The 24,524-nt window shown below is 42.3% G+C and overlaps 1 protein-coding gene and 1 non-coding gene across 3 annotated transcripts; both read left to right on the forward strand.

Moving 5' to 3' along the window:
* Positions 1-47: 47 nt before the first annotated feature.
* Positions 48-12,525, forward strand: SRSF1 (serine and arginine rich splicing factor 1). 2 transcript variants are annotated; one of them, XM_040337846.1, is made up of 5 exons: positions 48-554; positions 3,846-4,105; positions 7,161-7,333; positions 7,537-7,741; positions 8,112-8,336. In XM_040337846.1, exons 1-4 carry the CDS (start codon positions 355-357, stop codon positions 7,729-7,731), a joined length of 828 nt encoding a protein of 275 aa, XP_040193780.1. In that variant the 5' UTR covers positions 48-354; the 3' UTR covers positions 7,732-7,741; positions 8,112-8,336. The 2 variants fall into 2 exon arrangements, 1 of the variants encoding a protein (XP_040193780.1); XR_005747064.1 differs by adding an exon at positions 12,013-12,525 and having other exon boundaries at positions 50-554; positions 7,537-8,207.
* A 3,152-nt stretch (positions 12,526-15,677) lies between these two features.
* Positions 15,678-15,784, forward strand: LOC120929724. Its single transcript, XR_005747432.1, has one exon. It is a non-coding gene; the product is annotated as a U6 spliceosomal RNA (small nuclear RNA).
* The last annotated feature ends 8,740 nt before the right edge of the window (positions 15,785-24,524 follow it).

Consider the following 24,524-nt stretch of genomic DNA (forward strand, 5'->3'; position numbering starts at 1 on the left):
AGTACTCTTCTCCGATGACATCATCTCAGCCTGATAGCGCCCCGACCAATCTGTGTGTGAGACAGAAGGGGAGCTCGGCTTTCCCGCATAAATAATCTCCTTACGGCGCACTGCCGCCTTAGTAGGTTTCTAGTATCGCTGTGTGTCTCCTCCCTACACAGAGCGCCGTGTACGCGGAAGGTTACATTCTCACATTCTGCTGTTGGCTGAATTCGTGCGCGAGGCAGTGCAAAGAAAGGAAGAGCGCTCTTGTAGTCGCCATTTTAGGTTGCTCCGTTGACTGCAGCTGATAAGCGGCATTGGCTTCTGCCATTTCTTTTTTTCTAACCTCCTCTCTGAACTCGTTCCTTTTCAATGGATTTGTCAGGGGGTGGTGTGATAAGGGGGCCGGCGGGTAATAACGACTGTCGGATATATGTGGGGAACCTGCCGCCAGACATCCGCACCAAGGACATAGAGGACGTGTTCTACAAGTACGGCGCCATCCGAGACATTGACCTCAAGAACCGGCGCGGAGGGCCGCCTTTTGCTTTCGTGGAGTTCGAGGACCCCAGGTAATTAGTCGTCTCTCTGGTGCCAGTGCCTGGACTGCTATGTGTGCGCCGCAATGGGCCTACAGCCACGGGGAAGCATACAGGCACGTTTGGCGGCTGTGAAGCCATGAGCACATGCGGCGATCGTGCAGTGTTTTGTAGCGCCCCCTGGCGGTGGAGGCGGTCTGGGCCGCGTGGCTTTAACGGTCTAGTCTTTGTTCGCTGGGCTGATGTGCACACGTCTTCCTTGTCTGTACCGTGCTTTCACTTTAACGGCTTCAGATTCACTTCATAAAGCTTTAGCACAAAGTCATTTTATTGGGCTAATTATAGAGGGAAAAAAACGTTAAGATCCTTATCCTGGTGTTGAGATTGGTGAATTAGGACTATGCCTGTGTAGTTAGCCAGTTAGGATTTATTTGTCTGTGAAATGCCCCAATTTTTTTAGTGTGAGACTATTCAAGTTTGATCACTGCTGCCCAACTTGTGGCCTCTTGGTATGCGATGTGCACCCCTTGGACCTCAGCGGTCTGTAGTGGGAAACATTGATTAGAGCAGGCATGCTCAACCTGTGCTATCCTCCAGCTGTTGTAGAACTACAAGGCTGAGGCTACTTTCATTCTGGACAGGGTGCGTTGGCGGTAAAGCAGTGCTTTTCGACGGCTAGCAGGATGCTTTTAACCTCTGCTAGTGGCCGAAGAAAGGGTGGAAAGTGCCCGTTTTGTGGCGCTGCCCATTCATTTCAATGGTCAGGGTGCTTTGGGAGCGGATGCTTTTAACCTCTGCTAGCAGCCGAAGAAAGGGTGGAAAGTGCCCGTTGTGTGGCGCTGCCCATTCATTTCAATGGGCAGGGTGATTTGGGAGCGGTATATACATTGCTTTCAAACTGACCCAAAGATGCTGCTTACAGGCTTTTTTTCCCCCCTGCAAGCACTTGGGCTTTCACACTGGAGAGGCACTATTTTTGGCGCCTCAGTGTGAAAGGGGTCTGACAGAGACTTGATGGGACTTGTAGTTCCACAACAGCTGGAGGATCACAGGTTAAGCAGTGGTTCTCAACCCCTGGCCTAAGAACTCACTAACATACCATACTTTATAGCAGTCCAGCCTGGGCTTCTCCTATGGGTCACAGGAGTGCAATTCGTTTTGCACGTCTGTGACCCGTTTTTAGCAGAGAGTGGACTAAAGTCCGCTCTCTGACATCACAGGAATCAGTCCAGGCACCACGACAATGGGAGTCTGGATCCGCCAGGTGCCTGGACTGACAGCGAACCTCTGAGGCAGCCATCCCTGCTTAGCTCCAGTGAGTGCAGAGGAGAGAAAGATGCTGATTGACAGCTCAGGGGAGGTGTGAGAACCGAGCCAACGGCCATGTTGGATGGCTCAGTTCTCGTTGTAAAGGCATCTGGGGGGGGACACAGATGCTGCATCCACCTAGGTAAGTATGATTGGGGGGGGGGGCAAACCTATACTTACCAAGTATTATCTTGGGAGAGATGCAGACTAGAATACTGCAATCACTGAGCAGCAAATTATTTCACCTGTGATGTATTTCAGTTATCTTGCAAACCTCACCTGTTGGGTCCTGAGGACAGGAGTTGAGATCCAGTGATCTATGTATTAGGGCCCTTTCACACGTACGGACAAACGGTCCGTTTATTACAAGTCCGTTTACGGACTTGTAATGTAGCCCTATGGGATTGCAGACGTTAGCGGATGATGCAGACGTTAGCGGATGATGCATCCGCTAACGTCCACAACCATCCGCGTCCGCAAAGATCCGCTTTTGCGGATGGAAGAAAACCCTATTTTTCTTCCATCCGGCGGAACAGATCGGGTGAGCGGAGGAGAGACAGGGCCGTCTCTGCACTGTGTGCGGGGACCGCCCTGTCCGCCGACAGCTCAGCGGGGATTTACGGAGGAATCCCCGCTGGGCTAACGGAGCGGATCAATGCGGATACGCTCCGTGTGAAAGAGCCCTTAGAGTGATGGCATAGATCTCTACTAGCCTCATGTAAGATGTTCCTAGTTTCATATTGTCTTATGTGGCAAATTACCAACCAAAAATGTAGCATGCCCACACTCTGACCATCATTTTCTCTATTAGGTTTGCAGTTTCTGACAATTCTCAAGTAATTGCATATATCGAACATTATGTCTGGCCCTTTGACAGGGGCTGCATTTTGGACCCCTCTTTAGCTCATAAGTTGACAACCACTGGCTAAGGCTGGCATACATTATACAATTATCTTAATTTTTCTTTAGATTTACCTTCAACTATGTAGTGCATACAATTTTAAAAAGCATTTAAGTTTGTTCTGTGATTATATGGTTGTGGTAAATCTAAAGGAAAATTGTTCAATGTATGACCAGTGTTTGAATTAAGGCCTAACTCTGGGCTTCTTCAAAAAAAACTACAAGTGGAGCCCTTTACTAGATATGCTAAGTGCTTGTTAAGGTAGCGGGAGAGACAAATACTTGCCTTAGGCATCATGGTGATTATATAGTTGAATTGAGGAGGACTGCCCACATTCCAGATAACCAGAAAGCAGCCTGCAGGGCTGCAAGGAATAACTTTGTTCACACAGGATAATTACACATCTGCTCCATGCAGGGCTATGTTTTTCTGGCACAGGAATGCACAGTTGTGCTCATCTCTGTTGGCAGTTCCATTGTTGTGTATTGGGATGCCGCGACTGCTCCCAGTGTGACATATAAGCCAATAGACAACCGACACGGATGCATGTAACATCTGTGCTTCCCCTGTACAAGCAGAACACTGACCTGCATGGGGCTCGTGTATTTTCTCCCAGTGAATGGGGCTTTATTCCTAGCAAGGGGCTTTCTACTGTTTTGGAATGTGAGTAGACCGCCTCTGTACAGGTGTACAATGCAAGACTGCTGTACCTGCATTGTATGTGATGGAAAGCTGTGATTGGCCAGGTAGCAAGGTGAAGCAGCTACGAGAACAAGTTGCACAAACTCACAACATATGTAATTGGTGCTAGCAGTGTTTTTTATAAGAAAATGTATGCTCTCAATCTTGGAGGCACTTCACTCCCCTTTAACTCAGGCCTCCTCTTTGGTGCATGCCACGTTTGAGTCCTGCAGTATATCTTTGGATGTGGGAGGGGGGGATTTCCGTACATGTGCAGAAATGTATGGTACATAAAAAGGCAGTGAAGTTAAAAATAAATAAACATAATCCAAATGTGGGAGAAGGTAGGGAAAAAATGTGTTTTAATTGGGCTGAAAGTTCCCTTTTTTTAATACAGCTACGCAAACAACATTTTTTTTTTTTTTTTCTTTCAGGGATGCTGAAGATGCAGTGTATGGAAGAGATGGCTATGATTATGATGGCTATCGTCTACGTGTAGAGTTTCCAAGAAGTGGCAGAGGAGCTGGTGGAAGGGGTGGCGGTGGAGGAGGCGGCGGCGGTGGAGGAGGAGGAGGCGGTGGTGGAGGAGGTGGTGGCGGCGGTGGTGGAGGAGGTGGCGGTGGTGGTGGAGGAGCTGCTCGTGGAAGATATGGGCCTCCATCCAGGCGTTCAGAATACAGAGTAGTAGTATCAGGTAAGTTATATATGGGATGCAAGCAATAACTTTTTTTGCCAACAAAAGTGCTGGTGAGCTTTTGAGTTAGTTATGCAAATACTGACTTTTGTACACTGTAGTGCAAAATAGGACCTTTAGGCTATGTTAACCACTTAAGACCTGGACCATTACGCAGTTAAAGGACCTGGCCAGTTTTTGCGATTCGGCACTGCGTCGCTTTAACTGACAATTGTGCGATGTGGCTCCCAAACAAAATTGGCGTCCTTTTTTACCACAAATAGAGCTTTCTTTTGGTGATATTTTATCACCTGCAGGTTTTTATTTTTTGCGCTATAAGCAAAAATAGAGCGACAATTTTGAAAAAAAAAACTATTTTTTACTTTTTGCTATAATAAATACCCCCCAAAAAGATATAAAAAAACATTTTATTTCTCAGTTTAGGCCGATACATATTTTTGGTAAAAAAAAAATCGCAATAAGCGTTTATCGATTGGTTTGTGCAAAATTTATAGCGTTTACAAAAAAAGGGGATAGTTTTATTGCATTTTTATTAATTTTTTTTTTGCTAATGGCGGCGATCGTGTTTTTTTTTTTTTCTTGACTGCGGCATTATGGCGGATACATCGGACAATTTGACACATTTTTGGGACCATTGTCATTTTCACAGCAAAAAAATGTTATAAAAATGCATTGTTTACTGTGAAAATGACAATTGCAGTTTGGGAGTTAACCACTAGGGGGCGCTGAAGGGGTTAAGTGTGACCTCGTATGTGTTTCTAACTGTAGGGGGTCGGGCTGGACGTCATTGATCGCCTTTCCCTATATCAGGGTACAGACGATCAATGACAGCGCCGCGGGGAAGTTGTGTTTACACACCGCTCTCCCCGTTCTTCAGCTCCGGCTGGGCACTTAAAGAGGACGTTCAGGTACATGCTTGTGCCCAGCCGTGCCACTCTGTCTACGTATATGTGCAGGAGGTGGTCCTTAAGTGGTTAAAGGGGTTGTAAAGGTAAAAAAAAACATCCCCATAATAGCTTCCTTAACCTTAGTGCAGTCCTTCACTTACCTCATCCTTCGATTTTGCTTTTAAATGTCCTTATTTCTTCTGAGAAAGCCTTACTTCCTGTTCTTCTGTCTGTAACTCCACACAGTAATGCAAGGCTTTCTCCCTGGTGTAGAGAAAGCGTCTTAAGGGGGGGGAGGGGGCAAACAGGAGTGTCAGGACGCCCACTAACAAAGCTCCTTTCTCTATCTGCAAAGTAGAGAGCCTCCTGCTCGCCCCCTCAAGAGGCTTTCTCCACACCAGGAAGAAAGCCTTGCATTACTGTGTGTAGTTACAGACAGAACAACAGGAAGTGAGGATTTCTCAGAAGAAATAAGGACATTTAAAAGCAAAATCGAAGGATGAGGTAAGTGAAGGAGGACTGCACTAAGGTAAAGGAAGCTATTTGGGGGGGGGGGGGGGATTACCTTTACAACCCCTTTAAGCCAAAGTTGTTTGTTTTTTTTTCTCAGGGAATTTTTTTTAATTTACTGCTACAGGGTGGCATATCTGCTCAGTCCCGTACTGATGCAGGTTCCTGCACTTCCGTGTTTCAGGTGCGCCGTCCCCGGTTCAGGGGGTCCTGTGGACCCGATGATCATTCAGTACTTTGTTTACACAAGCAGACTGTCCTTCTGCAAGTATATTAGACATGGATGTTATGAAGCAGGAACACTGATCCATGTCTTCAAGCAGTCAAAGCTCCCTGATCACTAATAATGTTACGGGTCCTCAAAGTGTCCGATTTTTGTCCACCACAATATTGCAGTCCCGCTATAAGTCACTGATCGCCGCCATTACTAGGAAAAAATATTTTTTAAATATCCCATTGTTTGTAGATGCTATAACTTTTGCGCAAACCAGTAAAAAAAAGTTTGTTTTTTTAAAATTGTTGGTCTTTTTGTTTCTAGTGGGGAAAAAAATAAAACCTACAGAGGTGATTAAATACCACCAAAAGATGGCACTATTTGTGGAGGGAAATAAGACATTAATTTTATTTGTGTACAGTGTCGCACGACTGCGCAATTGTCAGTTAAAGCAAAATCATGCCTTATCGCAAAAATGGCCTGGTCATGAAGGGGGGTAAATTACGGAGGTCAAAGGGTTTAAACTGTCCAAAACAAAGTATTTGCTTGAATAAAAGGTTTGCGTTAGATCTGCCTCCAGGCTTTAGCTTCCTGGACTGTATCTGCTTTTTTTTCCCCCCAAATGCACATAGTTTATGGACCTGTTATCCTGCAAACTGAATTTTAGCACCCTTTCCTTAAAATTTGAGTAGGCAGTTTGCTAGCATATAATATGTTGTGTCATATACAACACAGGCAAGTTTTTGGATGACTAGGGTTTTAACTGCAAACCAGATATGGGGCATGTTTCCAGGGAGGACAGAGTGTGCCACAGATGGTAGATCAGTTAAAGTAGAACTAAAGACTAACCTTTATCAAAAAATAAAGTAGGGTTGAAGCCATGTCCAATATTTTGTGTTTGTTTTTCTCAATCTGTGTCCCATTGGGAGATTTTTCATCACTTCCTGTCCCATATGTAAAGCGGGGAAGTGAGAGAAATTCCTATAAATTAAGGGAATCTCTGGTTGTTGCCAGAACTAACTTTCCCCAATTGGAAGATATCGCCACTATTCTTGTTCTGGGTATAACACAAAATTTGAGAATTTTCTTTATATTACCTTTTGGTGATGATGGTAAACAGGACTAATAGAAAGGGTCCCTAATGGAGGTCTCAGACCGCAATAGAAAATCTGAGAAGTGTTCTAATCCCTTACTGTGTGAATGCTTTAGTTTGGTTGTTGGACCATGTGCTGTTGGGTTGTAATATGAATGAGTTTTTTGCATTGTAAAAACTTGTGCAATTGTCTGAGCTTACATTTTTTGATTATGTAAGTTGACTAAGCATGATTAAAAATATCATCTTCAAAGACTTTTAAACCCCTCCCACCTTATGCAAAACTAAGAATTTTCGCAAGAGTTTTTTTGTTTTAACCAGTGTTAACCTCATCTTGTCTTTTAATTTCAGGACTTCCTCCAAGTGGAAGCTGGCAGGACTTGAAGGATCACATGCGTGAAGCAGGTGATGTATGTTACGCTGATGTTTACCGAGATGGTACTGGTGTCGTGGAGTTTGTGCGAAAAGAAGATATGACCTATGCAGTGCGGAAACTGGATAACACTAAATTTAGGTCACATGAGGTAAATATAATTGTTTGCTTTTTTTCCTACCATTGCTGCATGGTTTTTAATGGGGTTATTAATCTTGTGGGTTTAAAGGTAAGATTGTCTAGGCTTCTTCAATAACAATGGATTTCCATCACCTTAAGAGTATTTCATCTTGCCTGAAATGCATAGCTGTTTAAGCTTGGCTTGTTCAATCCCAGGTTCTATCTGTTTAATAGGGAGAAACTGCCTACATTCGTGTAAAAGTCGATGGTCCAAGAAGCCCAAGCTATGGAAGATCGCGTTCTCGCAGTCGTAGTCGTAGCAGAAGCCGTAGTAGAAGCAACAGTCGCAGCCGCAGCTACTCTCCAAGAAGAAGCCGAGGATCCCCTCGCTACTCTCCCCGTCACAGCAGATCTCGTTCCCGCACATAAATAGATAAAAGTGAAGTGATGCTTCTTTTGTAGCCCCTCATGTTGTATACAGTTACTTTATTCAGTACTTTTTTAATTCACTGTTTTATTAAAGTTTTGAAGCGCTAAGCCTTCTGCTTAGAATAGTAAGGCTAATGCTTACACCAGTATCTTCCTTTTCCATTCCTTCATGCCCAAAAAGCGTATTTAGCAGTTGTAGGTATAATTTCACAAGTCGACCAGCCTCTCTTCAGAAGCACCAGTGTTGTGGTGTGTTGTCTGCAATGTGTGGTGGCGGTGGGGATTTGGGGTGGTTGTGGTATAAATATTAACTTTTTTTTTCTCCTTTCATTTGTGGGGAAATCTTGTTTTTACCTTGCTTTCCATGTGTCTTTCTGTAGACATAACTGAAGAGATGGATTATGGAGGACATTTCAATCATTTTAGGATTTTCAGATGGAGGCATGAGGAGGATCAGATCAAAAATGGAGGCCATGGTATGACTCCAAGTGCTATTGTGAGACAAATTGGCAGTATTGAATTTATGCTATAAGTATTATAAAAGCAAGATCTTGGATTGCTCTTTAAACTAATAAAGTGCTTGTAGGATAAAGTCTGCCACGATACTTGTTTTGTAGGCCTCTCAACTTGTTTACAGTATAATATCAATACTGCTAACTGCATGTCCTCTCTGTGACTGGTAAACATTGCTATTGTGTTTTTTTTTTTTTAATTATTTTTTTTTATTCATTTTTTTTTTTTTTTTTTTTTTGATTTGTCAGAATTAAATAGATTTCAAAATCAGATGTTTGTAGACTATTGATCAAGAGCAGTTTTTTTTCTTTTTGCACTTAAAACTACTCATAGGTGTGTAGGTTGCAACGCTTCCTTTTTCCACTCATTACACTTTTTTTTAAAGATTTGGGTTATTTAATCTATTATCTTGCCATATTCTTATAATACACCACATTGCTTTTCTCTGCTGTTCCAGATCTTAAAATATCAATCTGTCAGTTGAGGGAGGTACATGCTACTTAAGCTTCTTTAGGTAGTATTGTAAGCCTTCAACTTGGGTGATGCCTGACTTGTTTCCCCTCTTGTGGCCAATATTGTCCATTAGGATAGCTCCATCAAAAATTAGATTAAGTGTGCACACAACATAAGGTTAAAACTATTGCTTTTCAATGATGTCTTGGGGTTTCGTCATACAAATGCGTTTCCTATGCTCTGCAACACAGCTGATGTCATCTTATGCATCAGGATATTGAATTTTAAATTTTTTAATTCCTGTCTGGTGTACATTTTTTGGGTGGGGAAAAAGTGGTTACAGACTGTTCAATGCAGAAAAAACATGTAAAAAAGAAGAAAAAAATGCCAAAATGTTCCACTTGGTGCTTTTTACAAGTCCTTAGACCACTGATCGCTCGGTTCTCCCCTCTGCTCTCCCCCTCCAGCTCTTACTGCAGTGCTGGGCCTGTGGAGGTGACAGGAGTGGCTGGCACAGTCTCAGCTGTTTGCTGCGAGGCTTGGCCGGCTACTGGTTCGGGCTCCTGGGTGGATCCTGAATAAAGTATGAATCCATCCAGAGTCTGACTGGCTGAGTGATGTCAGTTGCCAGCAGGCTTTAGCCTGCTTTTGGCTGAAAATCGGTCACAGGAGTGCAAAATTTAACTGCGCTCCTGAGATCCATAGGAGTGGGGCCAAAATGGCTTTGGCCATACGTCTCCTTTAACTGCTAATAGCTCGCTACTCCTGTCACTGGGTGTGTGCACGCTCTAGTTCTGTGTTCCTGGCCCTTTAGTACATCAATCAAGGAACATCCTGCGTGTGGAGTCTAAAACTTTTTTAATAAGCCGCATGGGTGAAATTAGTATCTCGGCAGACTAATAAAGACAGTTTAAATAATTGGCAGCCAAAGTGTTTGTAATTCTGTTCGGTTGGCTTCAAGGTTCATATACCTGGGACGCTACTTAGCTGGGCAACATTATATATTTTAATCTTTGCAGCATCTGGTGCCACCTGCTTAGCTATGCAGTTCTACACAAATTACTCTCCTAATACAGCTATAGATTTTGGCTGATGTAGTTTATATATAAATAGATTTCCACTCTACATTTTATTCGTTTTCTGCAAGCTAAATTATTTCTTGGCGCTTTTAGATACATTTTCATGCATAAGTATATTCTTATGCCTTTACTTCATAGGTTAAGGGACCAGGTAAAATGTTTTTATGCAAGGCAAAACTGCATTATTCTTAACTGAAACTTAGTCTTGCGTTAGGACCTTTATTACAAAAAAAAATGCTTGGTCTGTTCTGCAATGAAGGCTTCTTGCGTTGCTCTTCAAAAGATGCTTTAGAACATACACGCATGCTTAGATCACTGTACAATCTCTGTACATCTTGGTGCAGCAATGACCCAGGGAAAAAAAACTGGGCGCTGCCTATGCCAGCAGGGGAGCTTGCCGATGTTTCGTCACGGGAGGCAAGTATTGATGCATTTAGTTCTGCTTTAAAGAAATAAACCCTCGTCCAAAAATACCCCCCCCCCCCCAGAAAAAACCCTGCAAGACAAAGGCAAAATGAGCTAGTATGCAATAGCATACTAGCTCATTATGTATTACTTTCCTCAGATCAAAGCCCCCGCAGTGGTTCATGTTTCCCCTTCCGGCCGCCAACATGTCGTCCCGAAGTTACTTCCGGCATCGCGGCTCCGACACTGTTATTGGCCGGAGCCTCGATGATGTCACTCCCGCGCATGCGTGCAGGAGCCGCTGGTAATGGCACGAAAACTGAAGCAATGGTACATATTGTTGTTGCTTAAATTTGCCCCAGTGCGCATGTGCTGATGACTTCGGCACATGCAGCCATAGGGGGATATCTCTTCAACCGTGCAGGTTTAGGAGATATCCTGGGTCGCTACAGATAAGCCTTAATATAGGCTTACCTGTAGCATAAAGTTGTGAAAAAGTGTTTACAACCACTTTAAGTTTGATGGAGTTATCCTTGCTCAGGGGGAAAAAAATTACTAAAAGCAACTTGATAGGCCACCTTGTTTTTTGCTTACAGTACATTTATTTTAATTGTAATACACAGCTGGACCTACTAGTTTTTGTGACCTTTTCACCACTCATGTTTTAGATTCATAGTGAAAAATTTCTAGCTGTGGCCAGTTCAATTGCATTAGATTTTACATCAGATTACAGGGTAAAAGTCTTAAGGCATTCTTTTAAAATGGGGGTAATGCAGTCATGTCGCATAACTTTTTTTAAAGGGGTGTGTATGACAGTACTGCACAACCTTTGGAACTTTCCACTTGTGTAGAATATATAAATAGGCAGAATAAAACATATTGGCCAAGAGTGATGGTGTTATAGCAGGCAATTCTAGTTTTATAAGCAATTTATGGCTATTTTAAAGGCGGTGTGTATAACCAAGCCTTTGCAAAAGACCCACCTTGCCCTAAACATGTGTTTTGTAGTCAATCCCCGCTGAATATGTTCTAGTACTATTGACAATTTGAGGTACTGCATGTGTTAACAGCTGAAACATCAAATATTAAACTACGCTAGTTTATTGAAGTAGCTCTATAAAATAGGTTGATGTGCAACTTTCTCTTTACATCTGTTCAGTGCTTTAAGTTCAGGTGCTTGACACATCTGGAATGCCAGCAGCATAATCTGTCCTAAATAACTATACGTTTTATTAGCATTGTTGCTGTTTAAGTGCTTCCCTGATATGTGGGCATAACAAAAATATTCAAAGAAAACTTAAATCTTCCCCCTTCCTCCTCGGTTGGTGTCAAATGGGTGCTTTTTGTTATCACAGTTTTCAGAAATGTACAACTGACATGCTTCTCCTGTCTGTGGTGGGGGTCTATGGGGAAGCACTTTATCATACAAGCAGGTGTTTAGTCAGAAATGCAGTCTGTATTTACAGCAAATCACCTGTTGACACTTGGGTGGCATACTGGTTTTTCTCTATATGTTCCCACTATGGTGAATTGGTGGAAGCACACACTGGATGTACATTTCATTGTGAAAAGCGCTTCTGTGACACCAGCCCGTATCAGTCATGAGATAAACTAATAAGATTTATTTTCTTTAGTATTTTAATGATATAACCATTAAATTAGACTTTTTTGGGAAATGTAATCGTTATATGTGCATACATTTTTTTTCTTTTCTTTTTGGTTTTGTTTTGTTACAAGTCTGCACACATAACTGATCAGTTCCCAGAAACCTGTTTTGATAATATCTAACTGCCTCTTTTTTTTTTTTTTTTTGATTTTGCTGGTTATAAAGGTTTGGATTGGAGAGGGCTCACTGGATCCCAATCCTGGAGCTGTGGATCATTGGATTCAAATCATAGGAAGGAGTGAATAGGATAGGGATGAATTGCCAAGATTCATGGAGCGGGATCAGATAACAAGAACATAGGAGTGGATTCCTGCCCCATCTAAACCCCATTCGTGTGGAATCTTTTTCCTAATCATCCAATTGGCTATTCTATAGAATTTTTTTTTTTTTTTTTTTTTTTTTCTTTTTTATACAAGTGGAGCGCTTAGGATGCCAGAAGGAGTTGCACGTTTTTTCTTTTTGTTAAAAAGCAAAGAGGAGACCAGAGGCACGCTGGAGCCATCCCCTGGGACGGATACAGCACCAATAGATGGTAATTAAAAGGGATAATGGGAGGGCTGAATTGAAATTAGTAAATTTATATCTAATTTGAAGGGGTTGGATTTTAAATTTTTTATCTAGGATTTCAATTGGCCTTTGAGGATTTTGCTGCTGAATAATAAATGAATAAAAAGTTAATTGGTTTCTGTGTGGCTTCTTGGTTAAAATGGCTCTCCAATAACAAATTGAATATCTGTAAAGGTAAGACTCTTAGGAATGCTGCTGACACAATATCTTGTTGATCTGTATTAATGTAGCATGATCATCCTAATCTGGTCATTGATACTATTGCACGACACTGGTAAGTTTTCTAAAGTAGCCATACTAAATGCCAATCCCACATAACATTTTAAAGCCAAACTTGAGTCGGCTGGAAAAAAAGGCACAATGCAGTAATTCCCCCGGGACCCCCCACCTTTTTTTGGTTCCTTTGAAGCCATGCAACTGGCCATCCATTCCCTTTGCTGTTATATGTAGTGAACAATTGGTGGCTATCCACTGTGCATTAGAATATTGGGGGGTTGAGGAATAGGCTCATATTTCACATTGTTCTAGTAGAAACTGATCTAGTCACTTTCAGTGTGTATACATCCATCCCCCCCCCCCCCCCCCCAAAGCTGACTGTTCAGCTTTAAAGAGTTACTAAACCCACAACAGTCTTTATATGCAGTAAAGCATGCTTGTTGTACTCACTGTGAAACCTAAGGGGTTAATCCATTGCCTTGTGTAAAAGGGCTATTTGATCCCTCTGATTCTCTCATTCCAATGTCCCCAATCCATCTGCTGATAGAACAAAGCCTTGGAGGCTAAGCTGCACATGCTCAGTTTTGTGTGTATTGCTAGGATTTATTTTTCTTTGGGAGGGGGCAATCCACACTGTCCAGACAGAAGCTCAGGGGTCCTGCAGCCTCAGGACAAATGTGAGAATGAAAACTTCTACCAGCTTTAACCAGACACCAATAGAAGTCATAAGACTGCGCCAACTGCTGATGAGAAAAGGTATTTAGAAGTTTATATTTACTAAAATAATTGTTTGGACATTTTGGGGTGGACTAACATATATTTGCCTACCCTTCTATGGAGATGTGTATGTGGCTCAATCCAATAGCAATGGCCTCTGGGGATTGTTTACATCTCAGTCCTGTTTCCCCTTGGTGTTGGTGCAGTGTAGAACACACCTGTACTTTGCTTGATCTTTACTGTGCAAATGTAGCATTGGAGAAGACTTGCCTTGCTGAATGTAAACTGTCCCTGGGGCCTGTAGCTATCGAACTGATGCAAGTATGTAACGCTGGAGCGGTTAGTTAACCTTTTAAAAGGGCGAACAGGATTATCCTTCAAGATTGAAAATCAAAAGAGATGTATGTTTTTTTTTTGGTATCGTACTTGCCTAGGTGGATGCAGCATTGGTTCGATGCTGCATCTGCCCCAGCCCCTCCTAACATGAGAAACGAGCAATCGCACACCGCCGATTGCTTGGTTCTCACAGCTGTGAGCAGAGAGCTACTGACTGTTGGTGGGCTCTCTTTGCCCCAACACTCACTTGAGCACTGGGCTGTGGAAGGGGCAGGACTGGCCAGCTTACGCTCTCAGCGGCTCACTAAGAGACTGAGCCTAGTGGCAGTCCAGGGATACCGACTCTATGGTCATGACACCTGGATCTGCTGACTGGAGCAGGGAGTGTACTTAAGCCCGTTCTCTCCTGAAAACGGGTCACCGGACTGCACTCCTGTGATCCACAGAAGTATAGCCAAACAAGCTTTGGCTGTACTCCTTTTACAGCCTTTTTTTTTTCTTTTCAATGTGCATATTTAAATAGAATCTCACGTTTTATCTCTCTTGCACTAGCCTATAATTTCCTTCACATCAGCATTCAAATTGGAACAGAAAGGGGCAGAAGTATTTTTTGGCTTCTACAAAGAGATTACTGATTGCAAGCATGCAGAGAGCACCTCATCTGGATCTGTAGGTTGCCCTTTCACTAGGTAAAACAAACTTCAACTGCAATTGGTAATCCAGTTCACACACGCTTGTATTTAGAACGCTTCATAATATGCCTTATTTTACATTCCTCACACTTTCACCATCAATGATGTGTTTCACATCTGATCAGGTAACACATTTGGGTATTTGTCGAGGAATTTGAAATGAGAAGAATAATTCTATTTTATTTAAGAGGAACTTGAAACTGATTAAATGTAAGAATTTTAAAACATCGCCTGTGGACAGTTTTTTTGAATATTTAAAATTCTTTCTTTTGCAGGTTCATGCTGTTTTCATGCTAGACATCTATTTTGATATTTAGTCAGCGCAACCTTTTCTTGTGTTGAGTACACACTGCACCATGCAGTGGTAGCTCAAAGCAGGTGTGTGAGCATTGTGTAGGTCCTGGGAGCACAAATAGAATGGGAGTATGGTATGTCAGCATGCCTTGGTGGTGGACATTTTATAGAAAAAACACTAATGCTTATGTTAATATCTGGATTTTTTTATATATATTTTAAAGCCCCACTCAGCTGGTGCCAAAATGTATAGCAGAAGTTGTACTTCCAGCTGCATTGGAACAGTGTTTTTCCAAGTCATCTTCCAGGATGGCTTACAAAGAGGCTCCTCCCACCTAGCACAGGAAACACATGATCCACATCATAAAAAAAGCACAGCACCTGCATTGGCTCCTCAGTATTTGTGTTTCCTCCAGCCAGACAGGAACCCCAAACGGATGTTTGTTATTTTTCCGGCCTTCGTGCTAGAGGGCAGGGTCCTCCCGACATCCGTACCCAGTTCAACAGGGGTATGAGTCAGTTTGGGCCACCCAAAAACCTGAAGGAAGCAGTCTGGGGTGAAAATAAGGGACCCCCTCTCCCGATTTATGGCTGTATCCTCAGTGAGGTTACCTGTGAGGAGTGGAGGAGGTGATCCAGTGGGTCCATCTGGAATGGCACAGCAGGAGGTTCTCCTAGTGGAGCCGTAGGCAGCCGCATGGTCAGAGTGCCTTTTTTTTTCTGCTGTTTCAAGAGATCCCCATGTTACAGGGCTTCTCTATCCCCAGCATGTGGACTGGGGGCGCAGAGTGATGAGGTAGCTTCTAGCTCCAAGTCGGACAGCGGCCATTTTGGTACACCCAGACTCCAGGAAGTGAAGCCCTAGCTAGGGTATCCAAAGGATAAATAGGCGTGCTGTGCCAGAGGGCGACGTCGGATCCACAGCGCCTCCCCGGATTCTCCACCTCCTTAAATAGGGGCCTAAATAAGAGATGGCGCCGAATGCTTCCAAGCACATGGAGATACAGGGTGCTTGCTTCGGTAGCACATATACTAAAATTGAAACGATACAGGGAAGATTTACATGACCCCTGCGCAAGGATGACACGCAAATTTGTGAAGTGTTCCATATTTTTTTTTATCCGTTTAAGCAGGTCTAGACACTCAATCGGTTTATGCAGGCCATAAGGTAAGAAAATAGGGGACAGTCTGCTCCTTCCCTTTTCTTATCCCCTGTGGGGGGCGTTATGTTTTTCCAGAGTCGGTTTATTTATGTATGCTTAGGGTGGACAGGTGTCACACATACTAGCATAGGCTCCTGTGGTGGGTTCTTAGATTAGAATTTCGTTATCCACAGGGTGTTTTTGTTAATGTATATAAAGTGTAAAACAAGCTGCGCTACAATACAATAACTAAAAGTGAAAATGCCAACAATGATAGAGATTGAAATAAGCCAATCCTCAATCAATCAAATTAGATTAAGAAATTAGTGAAAAACCACATAGAAAAAAGTCTTATGAAAACAATCCAATGAGGTCTTAAAAGTGAGACAAATCACATAGAAGAAAGTCTATGAAGACAAATCCAATATGATCTTGAAGGTGAAATTAAGTCCCAGACTTGAAGGTGCCATCAGAAATACTGAATATAATTTCACACCACAAAACACTCGTAATCCACCACCGTAAGGATTTTTTGCTTACCAGAACAAGCTGGTAAAACAGCCTGTATAATTGGACCTGCAGGGACCAGTCACACTCCTCCGATTCAGACAAAGGCTGGATAATAGTTGAACTGCTAGCACTCAGAGGTCATCACCATTCATCCAAAAAGATTTAAAAAGCTCACATAGCGTAATACAGTTAAAAACCAAGAATAGTTATTCAAAAGACAAAATGTGCACTTACAAACTGTCGTTTAAAAGAAGCGTATTGGTAAGAACGTTCGTATGAAAAAGCCGACCGGCATACGATCGCCCGTCTCTATTGTGACAACGTCAGCACGTCTATCCTCCCGATGTACGTTTCGTCTCAATTAGGCATCGTCACTGGGAAACGGGCGACGCACTGAGTCATCGCAATAAATAGGAACAAGGAGAACCAAGCCTCAATCTGATTCTCCAGCAGAGGAACCATCTTGCTCACTGGCAAGAGGGCACCTATGTCCTAACTTAAAATAACGTCACATAAGCAATATTAATATATGTTAAGATTAATAAAACTAGTAGGGCAGAATTTTTTTTATGGAACTTCACTAATCACACACAATGCCTATATTACAGTAAATATAAATTGATGAGAAAATTGCATTAGAATATGTCAAAGTAAATGAAGCGACAATTCCTATAAAGCAAAAAATCCCTAATCATTAAAGGAGTTCTCCAAGCTAAAACTTTTAACCCCCGCTGTGCCCGGGCTGTAAAACTATACAAAATAAACTTTCACTTATCTGCCTACGATCCCCCGTTGTTCCGATATCGCCGTCCCGTTCTCTGGTCCCGGTCTGTTCCACTTCCTGCGGGTCGGTGACTCACAGTGCGCTCAGCCTATCAGCGGCCGCAGCAATGTCCCGTCGCGGCCGCTGATAGGCTGAGCGCACTGTGAGTCACCGACCCGCAGGAAGTGGAACAGACCGGGACCGGAGAATGGGACGGCGATATCGGAACAACGGGGGATCGTAGGCAGGTAAGTGAAAGTTTATTTTGTATAGTTTTACAGCCCGGGCACAGCGGGGGTTAAAAGTTTTAGCTTAGAGAACTCCTTTAACAGCGATAAAAAAAAGTTTAAGAATTAATATAAAACTTAAAGCGGGGGTTCCGCGGGTATTATTTTTTTATTTTATTTTTTTAAATGATTGTGCCGGTGTTACCTTGTTTAATCCTGCACTCGCGTGTCCTAATACTTTAGCCGTCCGCATAGTCATTCAGCACAAAACGATAGTTTATAAAAATTTGTGATACACGTTTTCATCTTGATTGTGGGCAGTCTGAAGCCCACAAGCAAATGCTTCCGGGATACGGTGAATGTGCAGTGTTGACGGCGAGCTGCGCCGTCAACACTACACAGTTGCCGTCACGTGACCCGCGACATAACGCGGGATTTCAGTACAGCGCGTCTCCTGGGAGGCTCGATACATCACTCCCAGGAGACATAGCGCACGGTCGGGGAAAACGAAATACACGCCCACTCCCGCAGTGAAAGGATCCCGGAAGTAACACTAGATGCTGGCTTAGCAAGGTAAGCAATCACATTGAAAAAAAACAAAAAAAAACAACGGATTCTGCTTTGACGTCGGGTACTGATATGATTGAGATAAACTTGATAATTAGGGTGAACCTCCGCTTTAAATATAAATATATAAAATACCCAAATATATATATATAGATAGATAGATATCTTTAAGGTATAAAAAAAATTGTGTGAAAGTGGTATTAGTATTGTGAAATATCTAACTTCTATAGACACGCTAATGCGTACAATGGCCAGCTTGCAGGCAACAAATATCAACCATTATGTGATTCAAAATGTAATAAAATAAACAAAATAACCCCAAAAAATATATATAATTACCACCAATTAGTGAAACACCTTATGTTCATATTTAAATGAAACCTAAGGATATTTAATAAACCCTAAAAATATCTATGCAGCAGTAAAAAAAATATATAAATTATAGATATTTAGTAAAACAACAGAACTAAGAGTTGTCAATAAAGGCATTAATGTCTACCTCCACGTTGAGTCCAAAAGGGGTATAACATTTGATTTTATGGATCCAGGCCATTTCTAGCCTGGATATGCTGCACACCAAAGTGCCACTGTGGGGCATACTTATCGATACTCAAAAAAATCATTTTGGCTGGGTTCTTATCGTGGGCCTCTAAATAGTGTCGGGACAGTGGATGTTTTGGGAACCCACTAAGGATGTTCGTGATATGTTCGTTCAACCTGACACGAAGGGGTCGTTTAGTCCTGCCCACATATTGTAGCCCACAAGGGCACTGGAGCAGGTAAACGACCCCTACCGTGGAACAGGTTATGAAAGGCTTAATCTCAAATTCAGCAAGAGTGCTTGAAGATGAAAATCTATTAGTGCGCCTATGAGTGCAACCATTCAAAGTACACACCCTGCATCTCCTACATTGGTAAAAGCCAGTCAGATGTTCGAGAAAGCCTTAGCTACTGGGAGGGGGGATGTAATATATTGGGTGCCACTCGATTCCTGAGAGATGGAACTCCTTTATAAATGACCTGAGGCCTACCTGGAAGGATGGAGTGGAGCACTGAGTCATTGGTAAGAATGTGCCAATGTTTATTAACCACTTAAGCCCCGGACCAATACGCTGTCTAAAGACCCAAGGTGTTTTTACAATTTGGCAATGCGCTGCTTTAACTGGTAATTGCGCGGTCATGCAATGTTGTACCGAAACGAAACTTGCGTCCTTCTCTTCCCACAAATCGAGCTTTCTTTTGATCGTATTTGATCTCCTCTTCGATTTTTATTTTTTGCGATATAAACGCAAAAAGACCGTAAATTTTGAAAAAAAAATGATTTTTCTTATAACAAAAAGTAAAAAATATCGAAGACACCCCAAGGAAACTGCTGAGAGGCATGTTGAGTCCATTGAATATTTTTTTTTTTTGTCCCAAGTGATTGAATAATGAAAAAAAAAAAAAAATGTTTACAAAAAGTTGTCACTAAATGATATATTGCTCACACATGCCATGGTTATATGTGGAATTGCACCCCAAAATACATTCTGCTGCTTCTCCTGAGTACGGGGATACCACATGTGTGGGACTTTTTGGGAGCCTAGCCGCATACGGAGCCCCAAAACCAAGCACCGCCTTCAGCATTTCTAAGGGCACAAATTTTTGATTTCACTCCTCACTACCTATCAAGGTTTCGAAGGCCATGAAATGCCATAATAGCAAAAAAACAAAACAAATGACCCCATTTTGGAAAGTAGACACCCTAAGCTATTTGCTGAGAGGCATGTCGAGTCCATGGAATATTTTATATTTTGACACAAGTTGCGGGAATATGACAAACTGATTTTTTTTTGCACAAAGTTGTCACTAAATGATATATTGCTCACACATACCATAGTTATATGTGGAATTGCACCCCAAAATACATTCTGCTGCTTCTCCCGAGTACGGGGATACCACATATGTGGGACTTTTTGTGAGCCTAGCTGCATACGGGGCCCCGAAAACAAAGCACCGCCTTCAAGATTTCTAAGGGCATACATTTTTGATTTCACTCCTCACTACCTATCACTACCTATCACAGTTTTGAAGGCCATAAAATGCCAAGATGTCACACAACCCCCCCAAATGACCCCATTTTGGAAAGAAGACACCCCAAGCTATTTGCTGAGAGGCATGTTGAGTCCATGGAATATTTAATTTTATGGCCCCAAGTGATTGAATAATGACCAAAAAAAAATAAAAAATTATTTTACAAAACGTTGTCACTAAATGATATATTTCTCACATATGCCATGGGCATATGTGGAATTACACCCCAAAATACATTCTGCTGCTTCTCCTGAGTACAGGGATACCACATGTGTGGGACTTTTTGGGAGCTTAGCTGCGTACTGGACCCCGAAAACCAAGCACCGCCTTCAAGATTTCTAAGGGCATACATTTTTGATTTCACTCCTCACTACCTATCACAGTTTCGAAGGCAATAAAATGCCAAAACAGCACAAAACCCCCCCAAATGACCCCATTTTGGAAAGTAGACACCCCAAGCTATTTGCTGAGAGGGATGTTAAGTCCATGGAATATTTAATTTTTTTGCCCCAAGTCACTGAATAATGACCAAAAAAAAATAATTACAAAACGTTGTCAATAAATGATATATTTCTCACACATGCCACAGTTATATGTGGAATTGCACCCCAAAATACATTCTGCTGCTTCTCCTGAGTACGGGGATACCACATGTGTGGGACTTTTTGGGAGCCTAGCCGCGTACAGGGCCCCGAAAACCAAGCACCGCCTTTAAGATTTGTGTGAGTGAAATCAAAAATGTATGTCCTTGGAAATCTTGAAGGCGGTGCTCGGTTTTCGGGGTCTCATACGCGGCTAGGCTCCCAAAAAGTCCCACACATGTGGTATCCCCGTACTCAGGAGAAGCAGCAGAATGTATTTTGGGGTGCAATTCCACATATAACCATGGCATGTGTGAGAAATATATCATTTAGTGACAATGTTTTGTACATTTTTTTATTTTTATTTTTTTTGGTCATGATTCAATCACTTGGGGCAAAAAAAAAAAATATTCCATGGACTCAACATGCCTCTCAGCAAATAGCTTGGGGTGTCTACTTTCCAAAATGGGGTCATTTGGGGGAGTTTTGTGCTATTTTGGCATTTTATGGCCTTCGAAACTGTGATAGGTAGTGAGGAGTGAAATCAAAAATTTGCGCCCTTAGAAATGCTGAAGGCGGTGCTTGGGTTTCGGGGTCCCGTACGCGGCTAGACTCCCAAAAAGTCCCAAACATGTGGTATCCCCGTACTCAGGAGAAGCAGAAGAATGTATTTTAGGGTGCAACTCCACATATAACCATGGCATGTGTGAGCAATATATCATTTAGTGACAATTTTTTTTTTTTTTTTTGTCATTATTCAATCACTTTGGACAAAAAATAAATAAATCAATGGACTCAACATGCCTCTCAGCAGTTTCCTTGGGGTGTCTTCTTTCCAAAATGGGGTCATTTGTTTTTTTTTTGTGCTATTTTGGCATTTCATGGCCTTCGAAACTGTGATAGGTAGTGAGGAGTGAAATCAAAAATTTACACCCTTAGAAAGCCTGAAGGCGGTGATTGGTTTTTGGGGTCCCGTACGCGGCTAGGCTCCCAAAAAGTCTCACACATGTGGTATCCCCGTACTCAGGAGAAGCAGAAGAATGTATTTTGGGGTGTAATTCCACATATGCCCATGGCATGTGTGAGCAATATATCATTTAGTGACAACTTTGCGCAAAAAAAAAAAATATATATATATATAGTTATATTTCCCGCAACTTGGGTCAAAATCTAAAATATTCCATGGACTTGAGATGCCTCTCAGCAAATAGCTTGGGGTGTCTACTTTCCAAAATGGGGTCATTTGGGGGGGTTTTGAATTGTCCTGGCATTTTATGCACAACAATTAGAAGCTTATGTCACACATCACCCACTCTTCTAACCACTTGAAGAAAAAGCCCTTTCTGACACTGTTTGTTTACATAAAAACATATTATTTTTTTGCAAGAAAGTTAAGTTGAACCCCCAAACATTATATATTTTTTTAAAGCAAAGGCCCTACAGATTAAAATGGTGGGTGTTGCAATTTTTTTTTCCACAGTATTTGCGCAGCGTTTTTTCAAACGCATTTTTTGGGGAAAAAATACACTTTTTTTTATTTTAAAGCACTAAAACACACTATATTGCCCAAATTATTGATGAAATAAAAATTATGATCTTAGGCCGAGTACATGGATACCAAACACGACATACTTTAAAATTGCGCACAAACGCGCAGTGGCGAAAAACGACATACATTTTTAAAAGCCTTTACAGGTTACCACATTAGATTTACAGAGTAGGTCTACTGCTAAAATTACTGCCCTCGATCTGCCCTTCGCGGTGATACCTCACATGCATGGTGCAATTGCTGTTTACATATGACTCCAGACCGACACTTGCATTCGCCTTTGCGCAAGAGCAGGGGGGGACAGGGATGCTTTTTTTTTTTTTTTATATATATTTATTTCGCTTTTTTTATTTTATTTGTTAACTGTTCCTTCCATTTTTTTTATTTTTTACCATTTTTATTGTTATCTCAGGGAATGTAAATATCCCTTATGATAGCAATAGTTAGTGACAGGTACTCTTTTTTAAAAAAAATGGGGTCTATTAGACCCTAGATCTTTCCTCTGCCCTCAAAGCATCTGACCACACCAAGATCGGTGTGATAAAATGCTTCCCCATATTCCCAATGGCGCTGTTTATATCCGGGGGGGGACATTCCCTCCCACTGAATGTAAAAGCAGTCTAGAGGTTAATTAGCCGCTAGGACTGCTTTTACATGAAAGCCGACCGCTGGCTGAAAAGAATGATACCAAGATGATGCCTAAACCCGCAGGCATCATTCTGGTATAACCATTCAAAGTCCAGCAACATACCAGTACGTTGATGGTTCTTGTTGGACATGTATTGTAACCTTTTTTTTTCATGCAGCCTGTTGGCTGAACGAAAAAAAGATTGATCGGTGGGTATGCCCACCATTAGAATACCTCCCTTCATCCACCCACTTCTAATGATGGGCATACATGCACCATTTATATATGCCGAAGCATGGGGGCATCCTCCCGCAAAAAAGTTATGCCGTGTGTACAGACTTTTCTATGCCGCGTACACACGGTCGGACTTTTCTATGCCGTGTACACATGGTCAGACTTTTCCACAGGAAAGCCTCCGTAGGAATGTCAACCGTATGTACGCTGCATTAGGAGCAAAATCGCTCCTCCGCCCCTGCTGCCCCCATGCTTCGGCATATATTCTCTTTTTTTTAACTGTGGTGGTGAAATCACCTCCTACAGCACTGGAGTCGCGGCTTTATATATCGTGGGAGCTACCGCTGTTGCTGTCAAGATAAATAAGTCCGCACAACAGCTGAATGGCGTACCTGAAAACAGTAAAGTAAATTACATACCTGAAAAGCAAGCATGAAAAAACATAACAATAAAACTTTGCAGAATAGAATACAGTAAAAAAGAGCATAACAATAGAGAGAGAATAGAGAGGGAGAGAACAATAAAACGACAACTATTTTTGTTTTTTTTATTTTTTCCTCTTTTTTTTTTTTTTTTAACACTTTTTTTTTGTAACTGTTCAACTTTTCGGTTCCAGGTTTGGGTCTCTCAAAATGCGATGGCATCTTGGGAGACCCTGTGTAAGTGAGCCTAGCCTGTGAAATGTTTTTACCCTACACTAATAATTAACTTGTGTGTGGAAGCGTTCAAAACATTCCCCAATACAAAGACCAGGATCGGCAGGACATTTGGGACAAAAATAACGGGTGTCACGCATAAATCCGCGCTTGCTACAGACACGACATCTTTTTTTGGGGGCTCGTTGGGTAGGGGTACTCTCGAGGGCATACGAAAAATGCCTCTCATGCAGTCGGCTTACTGCATTTGGTTGGGGATGGTGAGGTACAGCACCGCCTGGATACAGGAGTTCTGTGATGATATCCTTCTGGAATTGAAGGAAGGATCCATTCTGTCCTGAAGCTTTGTATAAGACGTGAGCATTCAGTAGAGCCAATTGAAATAAATGTAGAGACACTTTTTTCTACCAGCGTCTCGTCTTGCGGGCAATATGATACGGCGCCATCAGCTGGTCGTTGAGGTCCACCCCTCCCATGTTTTGGTTATATTCGTGGACACAGAGGGGTTTCTCCACAACACCAGTCGCCGTACGAATTTGTACTGTCGTGTCTGCGTGAAGGGTGGTAAGAACGAAAACATTCCTATTGTCCCGCCACTCCACAGCGAGCAAATTTTTACATCTGAAGCAGGCTCTCGCCCCCAGGCTAAGATGGGCATCTACAAGCCTCTGGGGGAAGCCCCGGCGATTAGGTCGCACGGTGCCACATGCTCTAATCTGATGATCAAACAAGTGACTAAAAAGTGGCACGCTGCTGTAAAAATTGTATACGTATAAGTGGTACCCCTTTCCGAATAAGGGTGACACCAAGTCCCAAACGATCTTGCCAGCGCTCCCCATGTAATCTGGCCATCCTTCCGGCTCTACCTGACTATCTTTGCCCTCGTAAACCCTAAAGCTCCATGTGTAGCCTGTGGCCCTGTCAC

This window comes from Rana temporaria, chromosome 2 (genome assembly GCF_905171775.1).
Source record: "Rana temporaria chromosome 2, aRanTem1.1, whole genome shotgun sequence".
Classification (NCBI taxonomy): domain Eukaryota; kingdom Metazoa; phylum Chordata; class Amphibia; order Anura; family Ranidae; genus Rana; species Rana temporaria.

Coding starts and splice junctions, on each gene's coding strand:
- SRSF1 (XM_040337846.1), top strand. CDS start 355: ATGGATTTGTCAGGGGGTGGTGTGATAAGGGGGCCGGCGGGTAATAAC. Junction 555..3,845: donor GTGGAGTTCGAGGACCCCAG/GTAATTAGTCGT, acceptor TTTTTCTTTCAG/GGATGCTGAAGATGCAGTGT. Junction 4,106..7,160: donor ATACAGAGTAGTAGTATCAG/GTAAGTTATATA, acceptor TTTTAATTTCAG/GACTTCCTCCAAGTGGAAGC.